At 32.0% G+C, this 17,258-nt stretch overlaps 1 protein-coding gene across 5 annotated transcripts in view; it reads left to right on the forward strand.

Annotated features, from left to right (window-relative positions):
* Positions 1–17,258, forward strand: part of PHTF2 (putative homeodomain transcription factor 2) — a 121,450-nt gene that overhangs the window by 98,534 nt on the left and 5,658 nt on the right. For all 5 annotated transcript variants that reach the window (XM_016145959.2, XM_016145958.2, XM_016145957.2 and 2 more), the window contains 6 exons: positions 6,931–7,059; positions 8,526–8,798; positions 9,021–9,152; positions 11,335–11,421; positions 16,114–16,269; positions 17,087–17,182. In XM_016145959.2, the coding sequence (XP_016001445.1) occupies positions 6,931–7,059; positions 8,526–8,798; positions 9,021–9,152; positions 11,335–11,421; positions 16,114–16,269; positions 17,087–17,182 (873 nt within the window). The remainder of the gene's footprint in view (positions 1–6,930; positions 7,060–8,525; positions 8,799–9,020; positions 9,153–11,334; positions 11,422–16,113; positions 16,270–17,086; positions 17,183–17,258) is intronic.

The raw sequence follows: 17,258 nt of genomic DNA on the forward strand, positions 1-17,258 counted from the left end.
CAGATTTGTATCTCCCAGTAGTAGTGCTATCCAATAGAAATATAATGAGTTGCATGTGTAGTTTAAAATTTTCTGATAACCTCATTAAAAACATTTTAAAAGGTGAAATTAATTGTAATGTTTTATGTAACCCAGCATATTCAAAATATTACCGCTTCAAAAAAATTTTTTTGATATTATCACTTCAACTAATAGAAAAATATTAATGAAATACTTTACCTTTTTTATAATAAGTCTTCCATATCTATTCTGAACACTCAGCACATCTCATTTGGACTAGCCACTTTCAAGTGAGTATGGTGTGCCATATTGAAAAACACAGGTCTATAGGAAATCTTCATTTGTGTGTCCCTCCAGTACCCCAGATTTAACCAAACTTACCATCTTACCTGATAAATCTTTTTTTCTTATGGCATTCAGAATCTTGGTTAATGACATCTCCATCCATCTGCTCACTTTCCAGAAACCTAGTGGTTATTTACAAACTCTGCTCTTTTCCACTTTCATCTCTCTCTTATCCAAGTCCTCACATGATCCTAATAATAAAACCAACAAATATACTCTTAGAAAACTAGAGATAGAAGGGACCTTCCTCAATCTGAAAAAAAAAAAAAAGATAATTATCAAAGAACCTTCTAAAAATCTATATATTTAAGGATTAAATTTAGGAGCATTTTTATTATAGGCAGGAACAAAACAGAGATACCCACTGCTTTTTCTATCAAAATCCTACCGTTATGTTTGTCTGACTGTTTTCAATTGGACTTAGACTGATTTAAATTTCACATTAAAGATCAAGATGCCAATAGTGAAAACAATTTTGAAGAACTTTAGGGGACTTTCTCTACTGGTTATAAAAGTTTACTTTAAAGCTATAATAATTAAGATAGTATTGTGGCAACCTGACCCTGCCTGGCCATTTCCTGCTGGAACAGATTCGTTCCTGACTGCCTCTCCCCTTCGAAGACTCTTGAGCTAACATCAATTTTCTCCCGGCTCCCTCCCCCACCTCTAGGCCTCTCCAGCTGACGTCGGTTTTCTCACAGCTTGCCAACCAATCAGTGTTCTTTTTTATATCTGTAGCTATGTAGGAATGACAAGACTGTATAAAACTGCCCGTTATGTTATAATCAGGGCTCAACCTTCATATAAAAATCCACTGAGCCGGTCCTGGCATCAATAAATGCTGCTTCCTCCTTATAGCCTCTGTGTGCTCTCTGTTTGAGAATTCCGCAACAGTATGATATAAGTGTATGCTACAGACTGAATTGTTGCGTCTCCACCAAAGTATATATTTTAAAAATCTAATCCCCAATATGATAGTATTTGGAGATGGGGCCTTTGAGAGATGATTAAGTCATGAGGGTGGAACCCTCATAAATAGGATTAGTGCCTCTATAAAAATGGCCCAAGAGAGCTCCCATCCTCCTTCTGCTATGCGAAGTTACAGCAAAAAGGGTAATCTGTGAACCAGAAAGTGGGATCACCAGACACCGAACATGTTGGCACCTTGATCTTGGACTTCCCAGTCTCTAGAACTGTGAAAAAAATATTTCTAGTGTTTCTAAGCCATCCAGTCTATGGTATTTTGTTATAGCAGCCCCAAAAGACTAAGACCGTATGTAAACAAATAGACCAGTGGGTCACAATAGAAAACTCAGAAATAGATACATGCTTATATGGATCCTTAATATATGACATAAGCAGCATTACGGATCAGTGGGAAAAAGGTAGACTCTTCAGTATATGATTGTGGGTCAAATCATTATCCATACCTAAAAATTTATTCCAGGTAATTCCTAAATGTGAAGAAGTAAAACTTTAAAATATTTAAAATATTTAAAACTTTAAAATATTTAGGAGAAAATATAGAGAAAATTCTCCGTTTCACATATAAGAATTCTTTAAATAAGACACAAAAAGCACAAATATCAAATATGAGGGAATCAACAAATTGGAATATCTTAAAATTTTTTAATCGGATAAATTTCAGTGTTGGCAAGAATGTGAAGAAGAACTTTTATTCAATGCTGATGTTACTATAAATTTGCACAACTACTTTGGAGAGTAGTTAGTCATTATATTGAAAATTGAAGGTCTGCATACCCTAGGACTTTTTCATCTCATTCAAGGAAGCATTAGAAGATGGGCACAAGGAGACATGTAAAATCAATTTTTGTATGTGTGATATTGTATGATATTGCATGATAGTGAAAAATTTAAAATAATATACCAAATGATAGAATTAATCAATCATGACATATAATAATATATAGCAGTGAAATTTAGTGAACTCAGCTTCATATGTCAAAAGGAATAAACCTTGTAAATATAATTGTGAATGAAAAATAAGTTGCAGAAGTATATGTACAACATACTATTTATATAAAGTTTTAAAACATGTAAGACTATATTATGTATTGTTTATGGATAAGAGTATATACAGTAAGAGTATAAAAACAAGCAAGGGGATAATAAACACCAAATTTAGGATAATCCAGGGAATAAAAGAAGGGGCTGAGAGCAGGGAATGATACAAAGTGAGTTTAAATTTTGCCTGTAATATTTTTTAATTAAAATATCTGGAGCAAATAAGGGAGGAAGATAAAATATGATAAAGCCAAGTGTATTTTCTGAAATGTTTCATTTATAAAGTATATCCATTAGTTTTGGTTTTAGCTATAGGAAAAGTGTCAGGGGAAAGAAGCTTTGCTACAGGGGGTTGATGAGTGAGAATGAGGAATGAAGTTTAAGAAGCATGGCCATGAAAGCGGAAAAAATGAAGCAATAGATGGGGAAGTGGAGCTGAAGGAATGTTTCAGTGCCTCCCTCCCCAAGATGTGAAATATTTGAACACATATATACATACAAGAAAACCAGTAGGGAAGAATTGAAGAGGTACAAGAGAAAAAGTTGAATGAGGTTTCTTAGGATTTTGGAGGGGAACCATAATTAGGAAGCTTAATTGGCCTTTGACAGGAAGAGGAACACATCCTCTGTTAAAATAGAAGGAGGAGGAAGAGTCCATGAACCAAGTAAGATGATGAGAGAGTTACTGCCTGATCTGTATTCTGTGAGTGCAGCAGGTCTGGGGTCTATTAACAGTAAGAAGTGAGATGATAGGATAGAGGACTTGTGGATGATGGTGAAGGCTTGAAGTTATTTGTGGGAAATGGAGATAGTGGAGACAGAGTATGTATGCACATGTATTCAAGCCAATTAACATATTAAGAGCCACACTCACATTGTTGAGGATCCAACTGGAATATGAAACCATGAATTTGTAGTTGCCCATCCCACACAGTTGTGTAATATTCTCTGGAATATAGTTGTAATAATCATACTAATAGCAAACATTTAATAGGCATATACTATATGCCAAGCACTATGCAAAATAATCTAGATGCATTATCTCCTGTAATCCTCAAAACCTATGACAGTGGTTTATTTTTTATTTTATAAATGAGAAGATTGAGGTTCGAGATTAAATAATATACTCAAAGTCACACAGCATGGGTGCTCAATAAATACTTGCTATTCAAGAGACAGGAGAGGAGATGATAGACTGAAGTGATGGATATGTTGAGAGTCTAGACTTGGTAGATTGAGAAGGAAACAAAACCAAGAAAAGATAGATGTGTTCAAGAAAACAACTGTTTTAAAATCGAAGGTTTGGGAGACTCGGTAAGATGAGAGGTTTTGGTTGAAGACTCATCAGAAGTAGAGCAATTCTGTGGTGACAAGGTTCAGGGTATGGCAGTGGGAACAGTCAAAGGTCCCTGGAATTTAAGAAGTGAAAAAAGCAATGAACAATCAATCCATGAGAATATACAGTCATTTGCATATTCATCTAAGTCACTGAAGTAACAACTGGAATGGAATTGAGGTTTAGGAAAATCCTTGTGAGCTGTTTCCCAGCGATACCATAAGCAGCATAGAAGCAGGGACCATGTGTTCTTTTGCTCCTTGTTGTGTCATACAGTGCCTGGTACATGGTAGGTGTTTAGTAAATAAATATAAGTTGAGTGACTGAATGAAATGAAATAATATTTTTAAAAACATGCTAATTAGGCTTTTCTTAAATGTTTAAAATTGTTTTTAAATACTGCTATACAGAATAAATTGGCCCTAAATCTGTCACACCATTCCTCTCCTTTTTTCGGTTAATATGAAATTTTTTTAATGTTCTACTCTGCATATCTAACTGTAGTATCCCTAGGTTTCTATTTGTTTTGCTGAAAGACTTGATTTTCCACATATTTCTTATTCTTAGACTTCTAAAAAATAAGCTCAAGTTTCCAGTTTTACTAGTAGCCATGTAATAGAAATTAGCTTGCTTTAATGAAAAGCTACCAGTTTATTTCTTGTTTGACTAAGGTCTGTATTAGTTATGGAGGACCCTTTTCTGCCTGCCATAAACACTGAAAAATCCCTCCTCATGAAGAAACACTAGCATTTGAATCAGGTATCCTAGTCAGGATATTACCAAATTTGTAGTTTTGTTTTATTTTCTTTGTAATTAGTAGCTGAAACATTTATACAGAAGAAAATTTTCCTCCTCTAGTCATGGCTGAGTATATAATAAAATATAAAGCTATATTCAACTGAAAATCATCTTTTAGTAGGTAAAGCCAGATTTTAATGTATACAGTTCCCACAGGTAGGAACTCCAGTAAAGCAATTAATTGTCATGGTGAATTCATTTCAAATAAAACCTGCCACTACTTGAGTATCGTTTTAAGGCAGTTTTGAATGAACGGGAGCAAAGCAGTTGAGATTTTGAATGAGGATAAAGAACAATCATTAAAAGAGTTCCAAATTTTAGTTTGAAAAACATACTAAGAAGAATCTATGCTGTAAAATTAAATGGAATTATTTGTTCTGATGTTTTCCCAGAGGCCTTTTAAGAAAGTGTTTGTTGTAATGCTGCTCTCCATACGATTAGGCAGTATGTGTATGTTTTCACAAGACTTTTTCAGAATACATACATTTGACACACACATAGGTATAGGGTTCTTTCAATTAATTATTTTTAAATTCACATGTTGCTTGTTGCTCTTATCTCTTGTCTTTTGACTTTCTAGAAATAGGAAAATGGTTTCAAATTCTAGTTAGAGTAACTGGGAAAGTAGCTGGGCAATATGAGTACTTTCGGAAGGAAAGTGAGGAACTTCTTGATTTCCTGTTTCTGTCTCGATGGACCTTCGTGGTATTGATATGCCTTCCTTCATGTAATTGAAAAACCTGTAATCTACTATTACAGACTGAGTGTTAAATTAAAAAAAAAAAAAAAAGCAGCAGCAGCCTGTAAATCAGTGGTTGAAATCTGTTGCCTCTCAGGCTTAACACTTTCCATTCCGCTTTTCCAACTTGTTCCTTCCGAGCTTTTTAGTTTCATTGTTTTATTATAATTAAACTTCCAGGGAAAGTTTGATACAAATTTTGATGCAAATCATTTCTGTCCCAAACCAGAATATTTTGTTTGGAGGTAAATTATGAAACATTATTTGGGAAATTAGGTGGATAGTTAATAACCAGTATCCTATAACTCTTAAGGCTCTCTAATAGTGAAATATATACTGTGAAAGTTATTGTATATTAAAATACTGTATCTTTGGGTAAGATAAATTTTTAGAGGAAGACTTTCTTAAATAATTAAATGTAAAAGAGCTTTGCCAATCACATGACTACTGGCATTATGCTTTGCCTATAATTATTCATCAGTTTTTACTTTGTTTATAATAAACATGGCATAAATAGCTTTACATTAAAAAATTAATATATGAGGTCAGAATAATTTTCTTCATCTGTTGCTAGCATATTACTGAACTATCATTTTATACCTTTAATGAAATGAGTCAATGCAATTTTACTCCCCATAGGGGAAAATATATTCCTTAAGTTTACAGTCATATATTTACCATATTTTAATCACATTTTGTCCTCCATTGAATAGATATAACTAGGGTAGATTATTCTGTACATTGTTAAAAGTTATTTTAATGAAGTGTGTTATAAAAATAAGTTAGAAATACTGTAATATCAACACATTCATTCTGTTCTGCATCTAATCTTTTAGTATTCATTTCAATATTGATAATGTAAAGGAAACTGTTCCAATTTTGTTGCCATCTTTAACCCTTAATATTTTGAAGTTTTATTTTTTTAATTATAGACCTAAAACAAACTTAAGCATCTGATCTTTTGTATTAGAGCTTTCAGGATTTTTTTTACCTTTTTTATTCTTTGAAACAGTGAGAAATACTTTATATTACTTGAGAGAGTACTTCTAGTTCTGTGTGCTTCAGTTTGCAATATTTGATCTAAGAAAAAAATCCTTTGGAGAAATGCTACATTAAAATATCAGAAATGTAACTTAAGTCAAAAATTAAGGATAGCTATATGAGGAAGAGTCTCTTTCAGGATGAGATTGTATCACTCTTTAGTCTTTCAAAGAGGTTCAAATCTCAGCTCATAATTTTTTGTATTGAATGATCATAAATTGGACAATTGGTAATACAAATAATTTGATATCTATTTGTCTTTGATCTTTAGTATTAATCAGTAGCCATGTAGACAGGTTGACAAGTAAGTGCTTTTGCTGACTCATTTTAAAGTATTTTTAAACAGTATGTTGCCTAATATCTGTTAAAGAAAGTTCTTAATTTACACGTTTTTATAACTGATATCTATGTCACTGTTCAATATATATGCTAGCTAATTTTAAGGTAGAATTTTAGTGTCATTGAAATTTGGTGTGTATAGGTACAGATATAGCTGTGCACAGATACATAAATATATACTTATAAAATATAAATGCATTAATCAGTTTCTGTTTTTTAGTTAAATTTATATATATGTATTTACATGTTTATGTTTTATTCATGAAATGTGATCAACATTCACCAATTTTTGTCTATTTTTTTATAGAGTCATTTGCCCTGGCTCCATAGTTCCCACCCAGGATTAGAAAAAATAAGTGCTATAGTTTGGGAAGGTAATGACTGCAAGAAAGCAGATATGTCTGTACTTGAAATCAGTGGAATGATAATGAACAGAGTAAGTTTTTAAATTTTATTATTTTAGTTCAAAGAAAAGACTGATTATTAAATAATTAATATAGTAAGTATTTACTGGAGTGTTATATTTTTATAACCTACTCCCCTCATTTCTTCAATATGAAAAATAAAATTAATAGTATTTACTCTGTCAATGATTTAAACAATGATTTGTCAGCAGACCACTCTCGTCTTTTAGTGTTTTCATTCTTGTGACCAAGAATAGATACAATCTAAAATTTTCTTTTATGTTATTCTTTCTTTTGCTTTCGGTGGATCAAATTGAGCTGCTGGATAGATATATACAAGTTTGATGAAGATTTATTTTCCTTTATCATTCTTTCTGGTTCATTTATTTATTAGTACTCAAGACATTAAAAAATTCAAATTGGAAAATTTGTATTGATATGTGCTTACCTAGTTAAATGTATAGAAATAATGCAATGAATGGTAAATATCTTGAGTAGTTTGAAGTAGAGTACAAATACTATGAATTTTAATTTCAGTTTCTATCAAATTGTTTCTTTTGTCAAATTATTGCCACTTTTCAAATTTTATCTGATTCTTCTGGATAACTAGTCATGATTTAATTTGCAGTTCTAAATTTCTTGTGCATTATTATGCTAGAACTGTTGTACACACTTTATGTAGGAGAGAAATTAAAATAACTGGGTATAGATATTGATCTACTTTCTCTTACATATTTCAGTGTGAGCAATGAAAAGCTATCCACATGGAGTCTCTAGAGACTTGAATCTAGTTGGTTCCCTACACCCTGACTGTCTGTGAACTAGCAGATCATAATGCATAATATGATGATAAAAAGTTAGTTAGATGATATTTACTGTACCTCTCAGTTTACTAGTCTTATGTTTACCTATTATTTAATTTTCAGTTTCCTTTTGTATAATTCCCCTACCCTCTTTCCCCCTCTCTCATTTTTCTCCCCTCTAACATACTCTCCTAAAATGGATTTAGAGTTTAAGGAAACATTCATTTGTATATTGAGCTTTTTGAAGAAAAACAAATTACAAATTTATCACATAAGTAAAATTCTAGATTTTTTCTTTAATGAACTGAATTTAAGTGGATGCTCACATCCACTTAAATTTTTTTAATATTGCAGTATTTGTGAATCTTTCTAACTTTTGAAATAATGAGAGATACATAGAATTTTTTTCAAGATTTGGGTAAGACCAAGGTAGTTAATTCTTTTGCATCTCCTTAGTGATTTAGACACTTGAAACTGAACTGTTTTAAAAAACTGAAGAAATAATGACTTACTTTTTACATGTTATAGGCTCTTGGCCTTTGAGTAAATTTTAATTTTATTACCTATGTATTAAAACTAATATAGTTTAATAAAATGACTTCATATTGCTATAAAAACCATGCTTAAGAGGAACTCATTTTACTATAGGTAACATTTGTGTAAGTTTTTTTCTTTTTTCTTTTCTCTCTATAAAGGTTAACAGCCATATACCAGGAATAGGATACCAGATTTTTGGAAATGCAATCTCTCTAATCCTGGGTTTAACTCCATTTGTTTTCCGACTCTCTCAAGCTACAGACTTGGAACAAATCACAGCACATTCTGCTTCAGAACTTTATGTGATTGCATTTGGTTCTAATGAAGACGTTGTAGTTCTTTCTATGGTTATTATAAGTTTTGTGGTTCGTGTGTCGCTTGTGTGGATTTTCTTTTTTTTGCTTTGTGTAGCAGAAAGAACTTATAAACAGGTGAGTATAATATAGATTTCTAAATAGAGATTATTTTATCCTTTTTCTAATATTCAAAGTATTCCCGAAGTATTTAATATTTCATTCTTACCTGCTAATTATTTTCCTGTTTTGTTTTTGTAGTACTTAACCAAATAAAATCATAGCAATCCATATTTTGTTGATTTTTATTTTTCTGTGGTAATCTCTTTGAAAATTAATTCTTACCTTTATATTTTTTAGCGATTACTTTTTGCAAAACTCTTTGGGCATTTAACATCGGCAAGGAGGGCTCGAAAATCCGAGGTTCCTCATTTCCGGTTGAAGAAAGTACAGAATATAAAAATGTGGCTATCTCTCCGGTCCTATCTTAAGGTAGAATGAGTGATAAAAGTGTTCTCAAGGTGCTGGCTCCCTCTCAGAGTTCCAATTTCTTTGTCTATATGTATGAGTTAGCTGTATAGTCACATAGGTACTCTCATGGTGTTGTGTGGCCATAATTTGTATTCTTTTAGATCCCTCTACAGAAATCCAAAATAAATGTTTAACTGTTTCTTTAGAGTAAAACACTTGAAGTTGAAAAGACTGGAATGCATTTGAGGTAGATGATTCAAGATCAGATTGTTCTAAATTTATCTGTGTTCATAAATCTCACCAACTTCTATTATTCATTAAAAAGCTAGAATGGTTACTGCAAGCCAGCAGAGGGAGCCCACTGCTTTAAAAAGAATTTTTAAAAACTAACCTGTAATCAATGAGTCCCCTTATTGAAGTGACCTATTACTATTTAAAAATATTAGCTTTCAATTCTAAGCCATTCTTTTCATGCTGTTCTTTTTCTTTAATCTTTTAAAATAACTTTCCTAATTATGGAAATAAGAGAAAAAAGGAGAGAAATAGGAAACGTTTGAATTAGTTTTAGGAAAACACCTTCTGTGGATTATTGCTTTGTTGCATTAAGTAGCAATGAATTTCATTATGTATGGAGTAATCATGTCTTAATAAGTTGCCCAAAGGCCAGATATCCTCTAGTGTACCTAGATCTTTAATGCTTTTTATTTGGAAGTAACAATGAAAAGTTGAAAAAAAGTTTGCACTATTCATCTACCCTTCTATTTAAAAAATTCATCATTTTGTCTATTTAACTTGTTAAATTCAACCAACTTAGTCTCTATTGGGAAATGTTAGAAATTGGCATAGATTATTTTTTCTCACTGTGACATTTCAGTCGTATGGAGGGATGAGTATATTCGTTGCGTGGCTCAGCAAGATGTCAACTTAAATTTCCCTTTATTATCAACCCTATATATCATCCCTATCAACTTTATTCAATAAATGTTTATCTAATGTTAACCATGTGTCAACGTTCATGAGATGAAAGTCCCTACCCTTAGCTTACACTTCAGTGAGGGAAGCATTTAACTCCAGACCTAGGAATTATCCTTGGTATTTACTCCTTCTCTTGCATTTCCAGCATCAGGGTAATCACCAACTTCTACTCTTTCTGTTTTCGTAATGTAACTTGAATTCATTTACTTTCATTTGTTTCTGTTTCCATCACCCTAGTTGAAACCAGTCATATTTTGCATTGGGCTAGCAGCTGCCTCTTAATTGGCCTCCCAGCAGTCAGATTTCCTCCTTCCAATACTTTCTTCAGTCTGCCACCAGAGATCATTTAAGAATGTAGTTTTGACCACATAACTCTTAAAACGTTTTGGAGATTATTGTTCTTAGGATAAAGAACAAAGTCTTAATGGGCCTTATAATAGCTTACATGACCTAAGTTTTACCAATAGCCTGTCTTTCTTGTCTCAGTTTGAAACACTTTCCTCCCTACATTCCAGCCACACTGGACTGCTTCAGTTCTTTGAATGCACTGTGATCTTTCCTGTTCTGTGCTCTTGCACGTGGTCTTCCTTCTGCCGAGAACACTGCCATGTGCCATCTTGCTCCTGCGCCTTAGTTTGGAGTAAATATCACCAAACTTAGAGAGATCTTCTTAGGCCTGCACAATCTCATATTTGGGAGTTAGAAGTATGGGCCTAGGAAGAGCTCTCTAAGGAAGTGATGTTTATATCAAACTCCTTTCCAAATTTCTGAGAACATCCTATACCTTTCCCTCATAGCACTCATCACAACTTAATCACATAGACCTGTGATCATGAGCTTGCTGTCTGACTCCCTACTAGTTCCTATGAAGGTAGAGACCATGTTTGTTTTGTTCTCTGCCATATTTCCAGTACCTAGCACAGTGCCTCATTCTGAGCAGGTGCTTAAGAAACATTTGTTGATTGAATGATTAGTGTTTGACAAAAATGAAATATTTGGAAGTTATGCTAAGGATTCTAGGCTATATATTTACCATTTTCACTGTGTTACAAATCCTCTGGAAATAGTAACACTTCATAATTAAAATTCATCTGACAAATTAGGTATATTTTCAACATAGTAAGTTATGATGAACCTGCAGTGATGGATCGGCACCTTAATTGAAAACATGGAATTAACTGCTAATTAGTAAATATACTTAAAACTGTTTTCCCCTTTTCCCCCCCAGCGTCGAGGTCCTCAACGATCAGTTGATGTAATAGTTTCCTCTGCTTTCTTGTTGACTATCTCAGTTGTATTTATCTGTTGTGCCCAGGTGAGTTAACTTGTTTTGCGTAGAAATTAGGTAATCTGATCTATAAATATGCAGCTTCAATAGGCTTTTCAATAATAAACAATAAAAGTAGTAATATAAGTAAGCCTAGTTACACGATTTTAAAACTGACTTTTTATAGTTTTTTTTTTTTTTCAGTAGAATGAATAAATGTATCTTATTCATCTCTGTGTTACAACAGTGGCTAGCATATTCTCAGATGTCTGTTCACTGGCTGTATAATAGTTTTTGTCTACAATTCACTTGGTTATCTTTATTTCCCAAGACAAACTTATGAGTGACTATGGTTTTGAAATTGTTTCAGGCTATTTTCCATGAACCTCTGCTTTATTCACAGTTAATGTTAGTTATTTTATATCTGAATTGTCACTGTGACTTGACTGCCTCATGTTCTATAAAAGAATTCTCATTGACCAAGATTAATCAGGAAACACAAAAGTACCTCAGGATATATTCTTTGCTATAAAATTTAAACTTCCATTTCAAGTAATGTGACATATTAGATTACCCGATAATTCTTTTGCTTTAAAACATCATACAATGCTAGCAAAATAAAATCCAGCTTTTTATATCTATATATGAGCTTTTTAATACACATTATATGCATGTCTGAGGTTATAAGACAATAAAAGAGCCAAACTGAAGACAAAACTGAAAAGCAGAGCAATTAAGTATATGTGTTAATGCTATAGCAGTCCTAGCATAAGGAGGAGAGGTACATTGTCCATCTTAGTATCTTAGAGATTTGAGATTTTATGCCCATATGAGGACAGAAGATGAGGCCTTGACCTACATGCATTCTGTACATGCTTACATCATAAGGCCAGAATCCTCAGTGAAAAGGTGCAATACGAAACACAGTCTGCCCACCAGGACAGGAAGATAATAAGGAAGCTTGTCTGACTCTGCCTGGATTCTGACAAGAAGGTGGGGAATAGTCTCTCCTAAGAGTATGTAACTGTAGGTCTGCGCTTATTTCAGGTGCAGGGTTCATATGTATATTACAGAACTTGTCCTGTAACCCCTATGTCAAGAAGTTAATATAAAAAGTGATCTTAGGATCCTGGATACCTGGCGGAAACAAAACCAAGATTGTTCTGGGCTATGTGACTTCAGTCTAGGCTTCACATGATATTCACAGATAGAGCCTCTTTGGGTTTCAAAACATATGAAGAAACAATCCAACAGGTGTGGGTCAGCAGATGAATAAACGGGATTAGCTCTTCAGCTACTTCAGATAATAGACTGATCAGATAGAAACTATAAGATAAGCTTGTTTAAAATAATTAAAGACAAATAACACTGTGAAGAAAAAAAAATTTTGAAAGAGAATCAAACAGTACTTCAGAGAAATGAAAATTAGGGTTATTGACACTAAAAAGGTAGTGAACTAGGAGATGGAAAAAACTACCCAGAATGTAGGACAGGGATAAGGGGATAGAAATATGAAAAGAAAATTGAGACAGATGGGATATCCAGCATACATCTAACAGGAATTCCAGACAAAAAGAAGGAAAAAAAGTATTTGGAGAGATAATGGCTATGTGTTTTTCTGAGTTGATGAGAAGCAGTAATTTTCAGATTTAGGGAGCATAACAAGAATAAGAAAAGCAACAATAAAAATAAATCCACACTTAGACTCTGTGCAAAGAAACTACAGAACACCAAAAACAAAGAAAAATTTTAAAAGTAACCAAAAGGAAAAGACTGGGTTTTTTTTACTCACAATTTCTTATTACATCTTAGTCTTCTCTTAAAGGTTTAATTTCCATGTTCCTGAAGTACATTCTGTAGTTCTTCTGTCTCATATAAATATAAAATCTATATCAACAAAAGACATATGAAACATAATAATATTGAAAGGTTGAGAATGTAAAAGGATAGAAAAAGGTGTAGGCAAATGCTAGCCAAGAGACAGCTGGTAAACTTACATTACTATCAGATCAAGTTGACTGTAATCCAAAAAGCCTGACAAATTAAAAGAATAATTCAAGATCTAAAAATTCCAAACTCGTATGCATGTAATCATATAATTTCAAATTTATCTATATACATCTAAAATCAATAACAGTATCGTGAGAAACTGACAAAGTACAATGATGGGAGATTTCAACACCTTTTAGTAATTGATAGATTAAGCAAGACAAAAATATAATGAAGATATGTATCTAAATAAAATAGTCAAAATTTTATTCTCAAATTGGAGAATACATATTCTTTTTGGGTGTAGGGATGGTTATAATACTTTCCCACATACTGGGCCGCAAAGTAATTCTTCTCAACTGATACCATATAGACCACTTTATCTAGCTGTAATGCACTTAAAATATAAAACAGTGATAGCAACAAAAAAAATCATACATTTGGAAATTTTGGAACATATAAATAACAAATGTTTAAAAATAAAAGCATAGTATTAAACTGAAATACTGGCACAGTGGAGGATTTTTTAAAGAATACCAGTATTAGTTACTTTATGTCATGAAAGTTGAAAGATTAGGTGGACAGTTTTGTAGAAATGCATAATTTATTAAAACTGACTTAAAAAGTTAAAATCCAAGGAGACCTATCACCAAAGCAATATTGATTTAGTAGTTTCAAAATCTGCTACCAACAAAAATCCTCTAGAATCATGTGGTTTTACAGGTGAAATTTGCCAACTATTCAAACAAACAGTCCTAATTCTACACAGAATATTTAGAGAATAGAAAAACAGGGCGTCATCCCCCAATTCATTTTGTGAGGCTAATATAACCTTGATACCAACACCAGAGAGAATATGAAAAGGAAAATATGAGCTGATTTCTCTTATTAACTTAGATGCAAAATACAAGGAGGATGAAGCCAGCAATTTAATAACAATGAAGATGCCATGATCAAGACAGTTTATTCCTGGAAGGCAAAGATTTTCAACTTTAGAAAATCCATTAATCTAGTTTGAGGTCCTTTAGTCAATTAAAAGAGGAGGAAACATCCTCCTCATTTCAATAGACGCAGAAAACAAATTGGTAAATTTCAGTGGAGATTTATAATGCTATGACTGAAAAGTAGTCCTTAATCTAATAAGTATATCTTTCAGAAATTGGAGCAAACATTTTACATATGATGTTTGTTACCTTAGGGTAGTAATTTAGAAATAAGATAGTTATCCTCTTTACCTCTTCTGGTTAGCATTTTGATAGAGGGCACTAACCATTGAAGACGGGGGGAAAAATAAATGATACAAAGATTCGAAAAGAAAAAACAAAATCACAGACTATGATTATCTATATAGAAGATCCAAGTGAATTTACAGACAAATTATTAAAAATATACATTTTTTAGACGATCAGGATCAACAAATGAATACAACATCAATATAAACAAATCAATTAGTCCTATAAGACAGATCAGCAAACTTCTTTGTAAAGGGCCGGATAGTAAATATTTTAGATTTTTTGCCTGGTACGTGCAGTCTCTCATATATTATTCTTCTCCAACACCCCTCCCTTAAAATTTTAAGTACTACAGAAGACACTATAATGATAAAATGGAGTCTGGAAGGATATTAGCAAAATATGTGACCTAAATAGTATTGTTATTTAGAATATATAAATAACTTCTACAAATCAATAAGAAAAACAGACAACCTAATATAGAAAAGGAAGATATGAACTAGAAAAAGTTAACTTACAGAAGAGGAAACACAATGACCAATAAGCATATGAATCATATTCATCCTATCCCTAAGTAATCAGGAAAAATAAAATCAAAGCAATAAGAAAACAGTTTACACCCATCAGATTGGCAGGTATTAAGAAGTTGGATAATACCAAGTGTGGACAAAAATGAGAGGCTAAGAGAACTCTGATTACACTGCTGAGAGTATAAATTGATACAGCTGTTTTAGAGACAAATTTGTAATATCTAATGTAGTTGAATATGTGAATATCCAAGGACCTAGCCAATTTTACTCCTAGATATTAACTCCTAGAGAGTCTTACATGTGTGTACAAAGAGATGCATAAAAGAATGTTTATTGCAGCATTGTTTATAATGAGGAAAATTGACAGCAAAATAAATGTTAATGGATAGAGGAGGCCAATACATTGTAGTTGATTCTTTTACTGTAATACCTTATAGGAGTTAGAATGAATGGATTTGAGCTTCATGTATCAACATGGATAAATCTGGAAAACCAAGTTCAGTAGAATAAAAATCAAATCGAAGAATGATGTAGACAATGTGATGACATTTTTTATAGATTCTAAAATATATAAAATCACATAGTTTAAGGATATATATATTTAGATAAACTGTAAAATCTATATGGGAAAGATAAACAGAAAATTTATTACCCCTATTGAGGGAATGGGGAAGAAGGAGAATAATGATGAAGGAAAAGTTTAAAGGGGCTTTAACTGAATCTTTAATCTTTTATTCTTTAATGATCTGAAAAGAAATATTGCAAAATATTAAGATTTGACATAAATGGGTAGAGGCCCTGTTGGATTTGATTACATTATACTCTGTACTTTTTATGTGCTTGAAATATTTCATAATAATGTGAAATGTTTTTAAAATGTCATACTACATTCATGATCAATCTGTATGAAATAAAATGTTATTTTCTTTTAAAAAGAAATTGCTTGAATCACATTACTGCTTTATGTTGCCTCTTTCAAAACCTTCTAGTTGCTTCATGTGCATGAGATCTTCCTTGATTGTCACTACAATTGGGAACTGGTAATCTGGTGCATCTCGTTAACACTTTTTCTCCTAAGATTTGTTACCCTTGGATCAGAAACAAGTAAAAAATATAGCAATACCTCAATATTACTTACAGAACAGGTGAGAATACATGTTTCTTATGTTATAAATTAATGTCTGTAGTCCACATATGAATCTAAAATATTTCATTTACTTCAGGTTTTTGAGGAACCTGTGTTACTAGATTAAGATCATTTGTGTGAGAAAGCAAAATGAAATTTGTTCCCGTGTTGATGCAGATTTCAAATCTAATCTACTGTTTTTGTCTCATTTTCATTGGATAAGAAGTACTATTTATAGAAATGATTGATTTTAAACCATTAATGAGTTAAGTTTGCAGGATAGCAGAGCTACGTTTGAATAAGTATGAATCTTTATTTAATAGAAAGGATAAAGCATAATAATGTAATGGTTAACTTTATTTTGTATGAATTTGTACCATTTCATAAAAATTATTCAAAGAAAGGTATTACCAACGAACTTGAGTATTTTTGTCAGGGATAGTTTGATTTTTAAAAATTGTAACCTTGTCGGATGAGTTCAATTAAAATGAAAGAGAAAAGTAGCAAACAACCCGATTTACTTATTATTATAGTTATTATTTATTCTTTAGGTCGAATTGGCTCTGGGACTACAGTATTTCACCTTTTAAATAATGACATCCAGTTTTCTTGTTTCATCTTTTAATTATATTTGAAAAGCTAAAATAGTTATTTTCTTATGAAATAATGTTTATTGTAGGAAATTTGGAATATATAGTAAAGTATAGCAAATATTACTATCCCCTATAATCTCAATAACCAGAGCATGAATATTTCAGTGAATAGCTTTCAGTTTCTTTTAAAAATGAGTATGTGTTACAATGTTAAGTATTTTTAATTCTTTTTTTTAATAAAAGATAAACCTATACTTGAAAATGGAGAAGAAACCTAACAAAAAAGAGGAACTGACACTAGTGAATAATGTTTTAAAACTGGCTACTAAACTGCTAAAGGTAAAAATAAAATTCAAAATGGATGTAATGTAGAATATGCTGTTCTGACATTATATCTTCCTTAGTCTTTTGCTTG

The sequence above is a fragment of the Rousettus aegyptiacus genome, unplaced genomic scaffold, assembly GCF_014176215.1.
Source record: "Rousettus aegyptiacus isolate mRouAeg1 unplaced genomic scaffold, mRouAeg1.p scaffold_m13_p_13, whole genome shotgun sequence".
Classification (NCBI taxonomy): domain Eukaryota; kingdom Metazoa; phylum Chordata; class Mammalia; order Chiroptera; family Pteropodidae; genus Rousettus; species Rousettus aegyptiacus.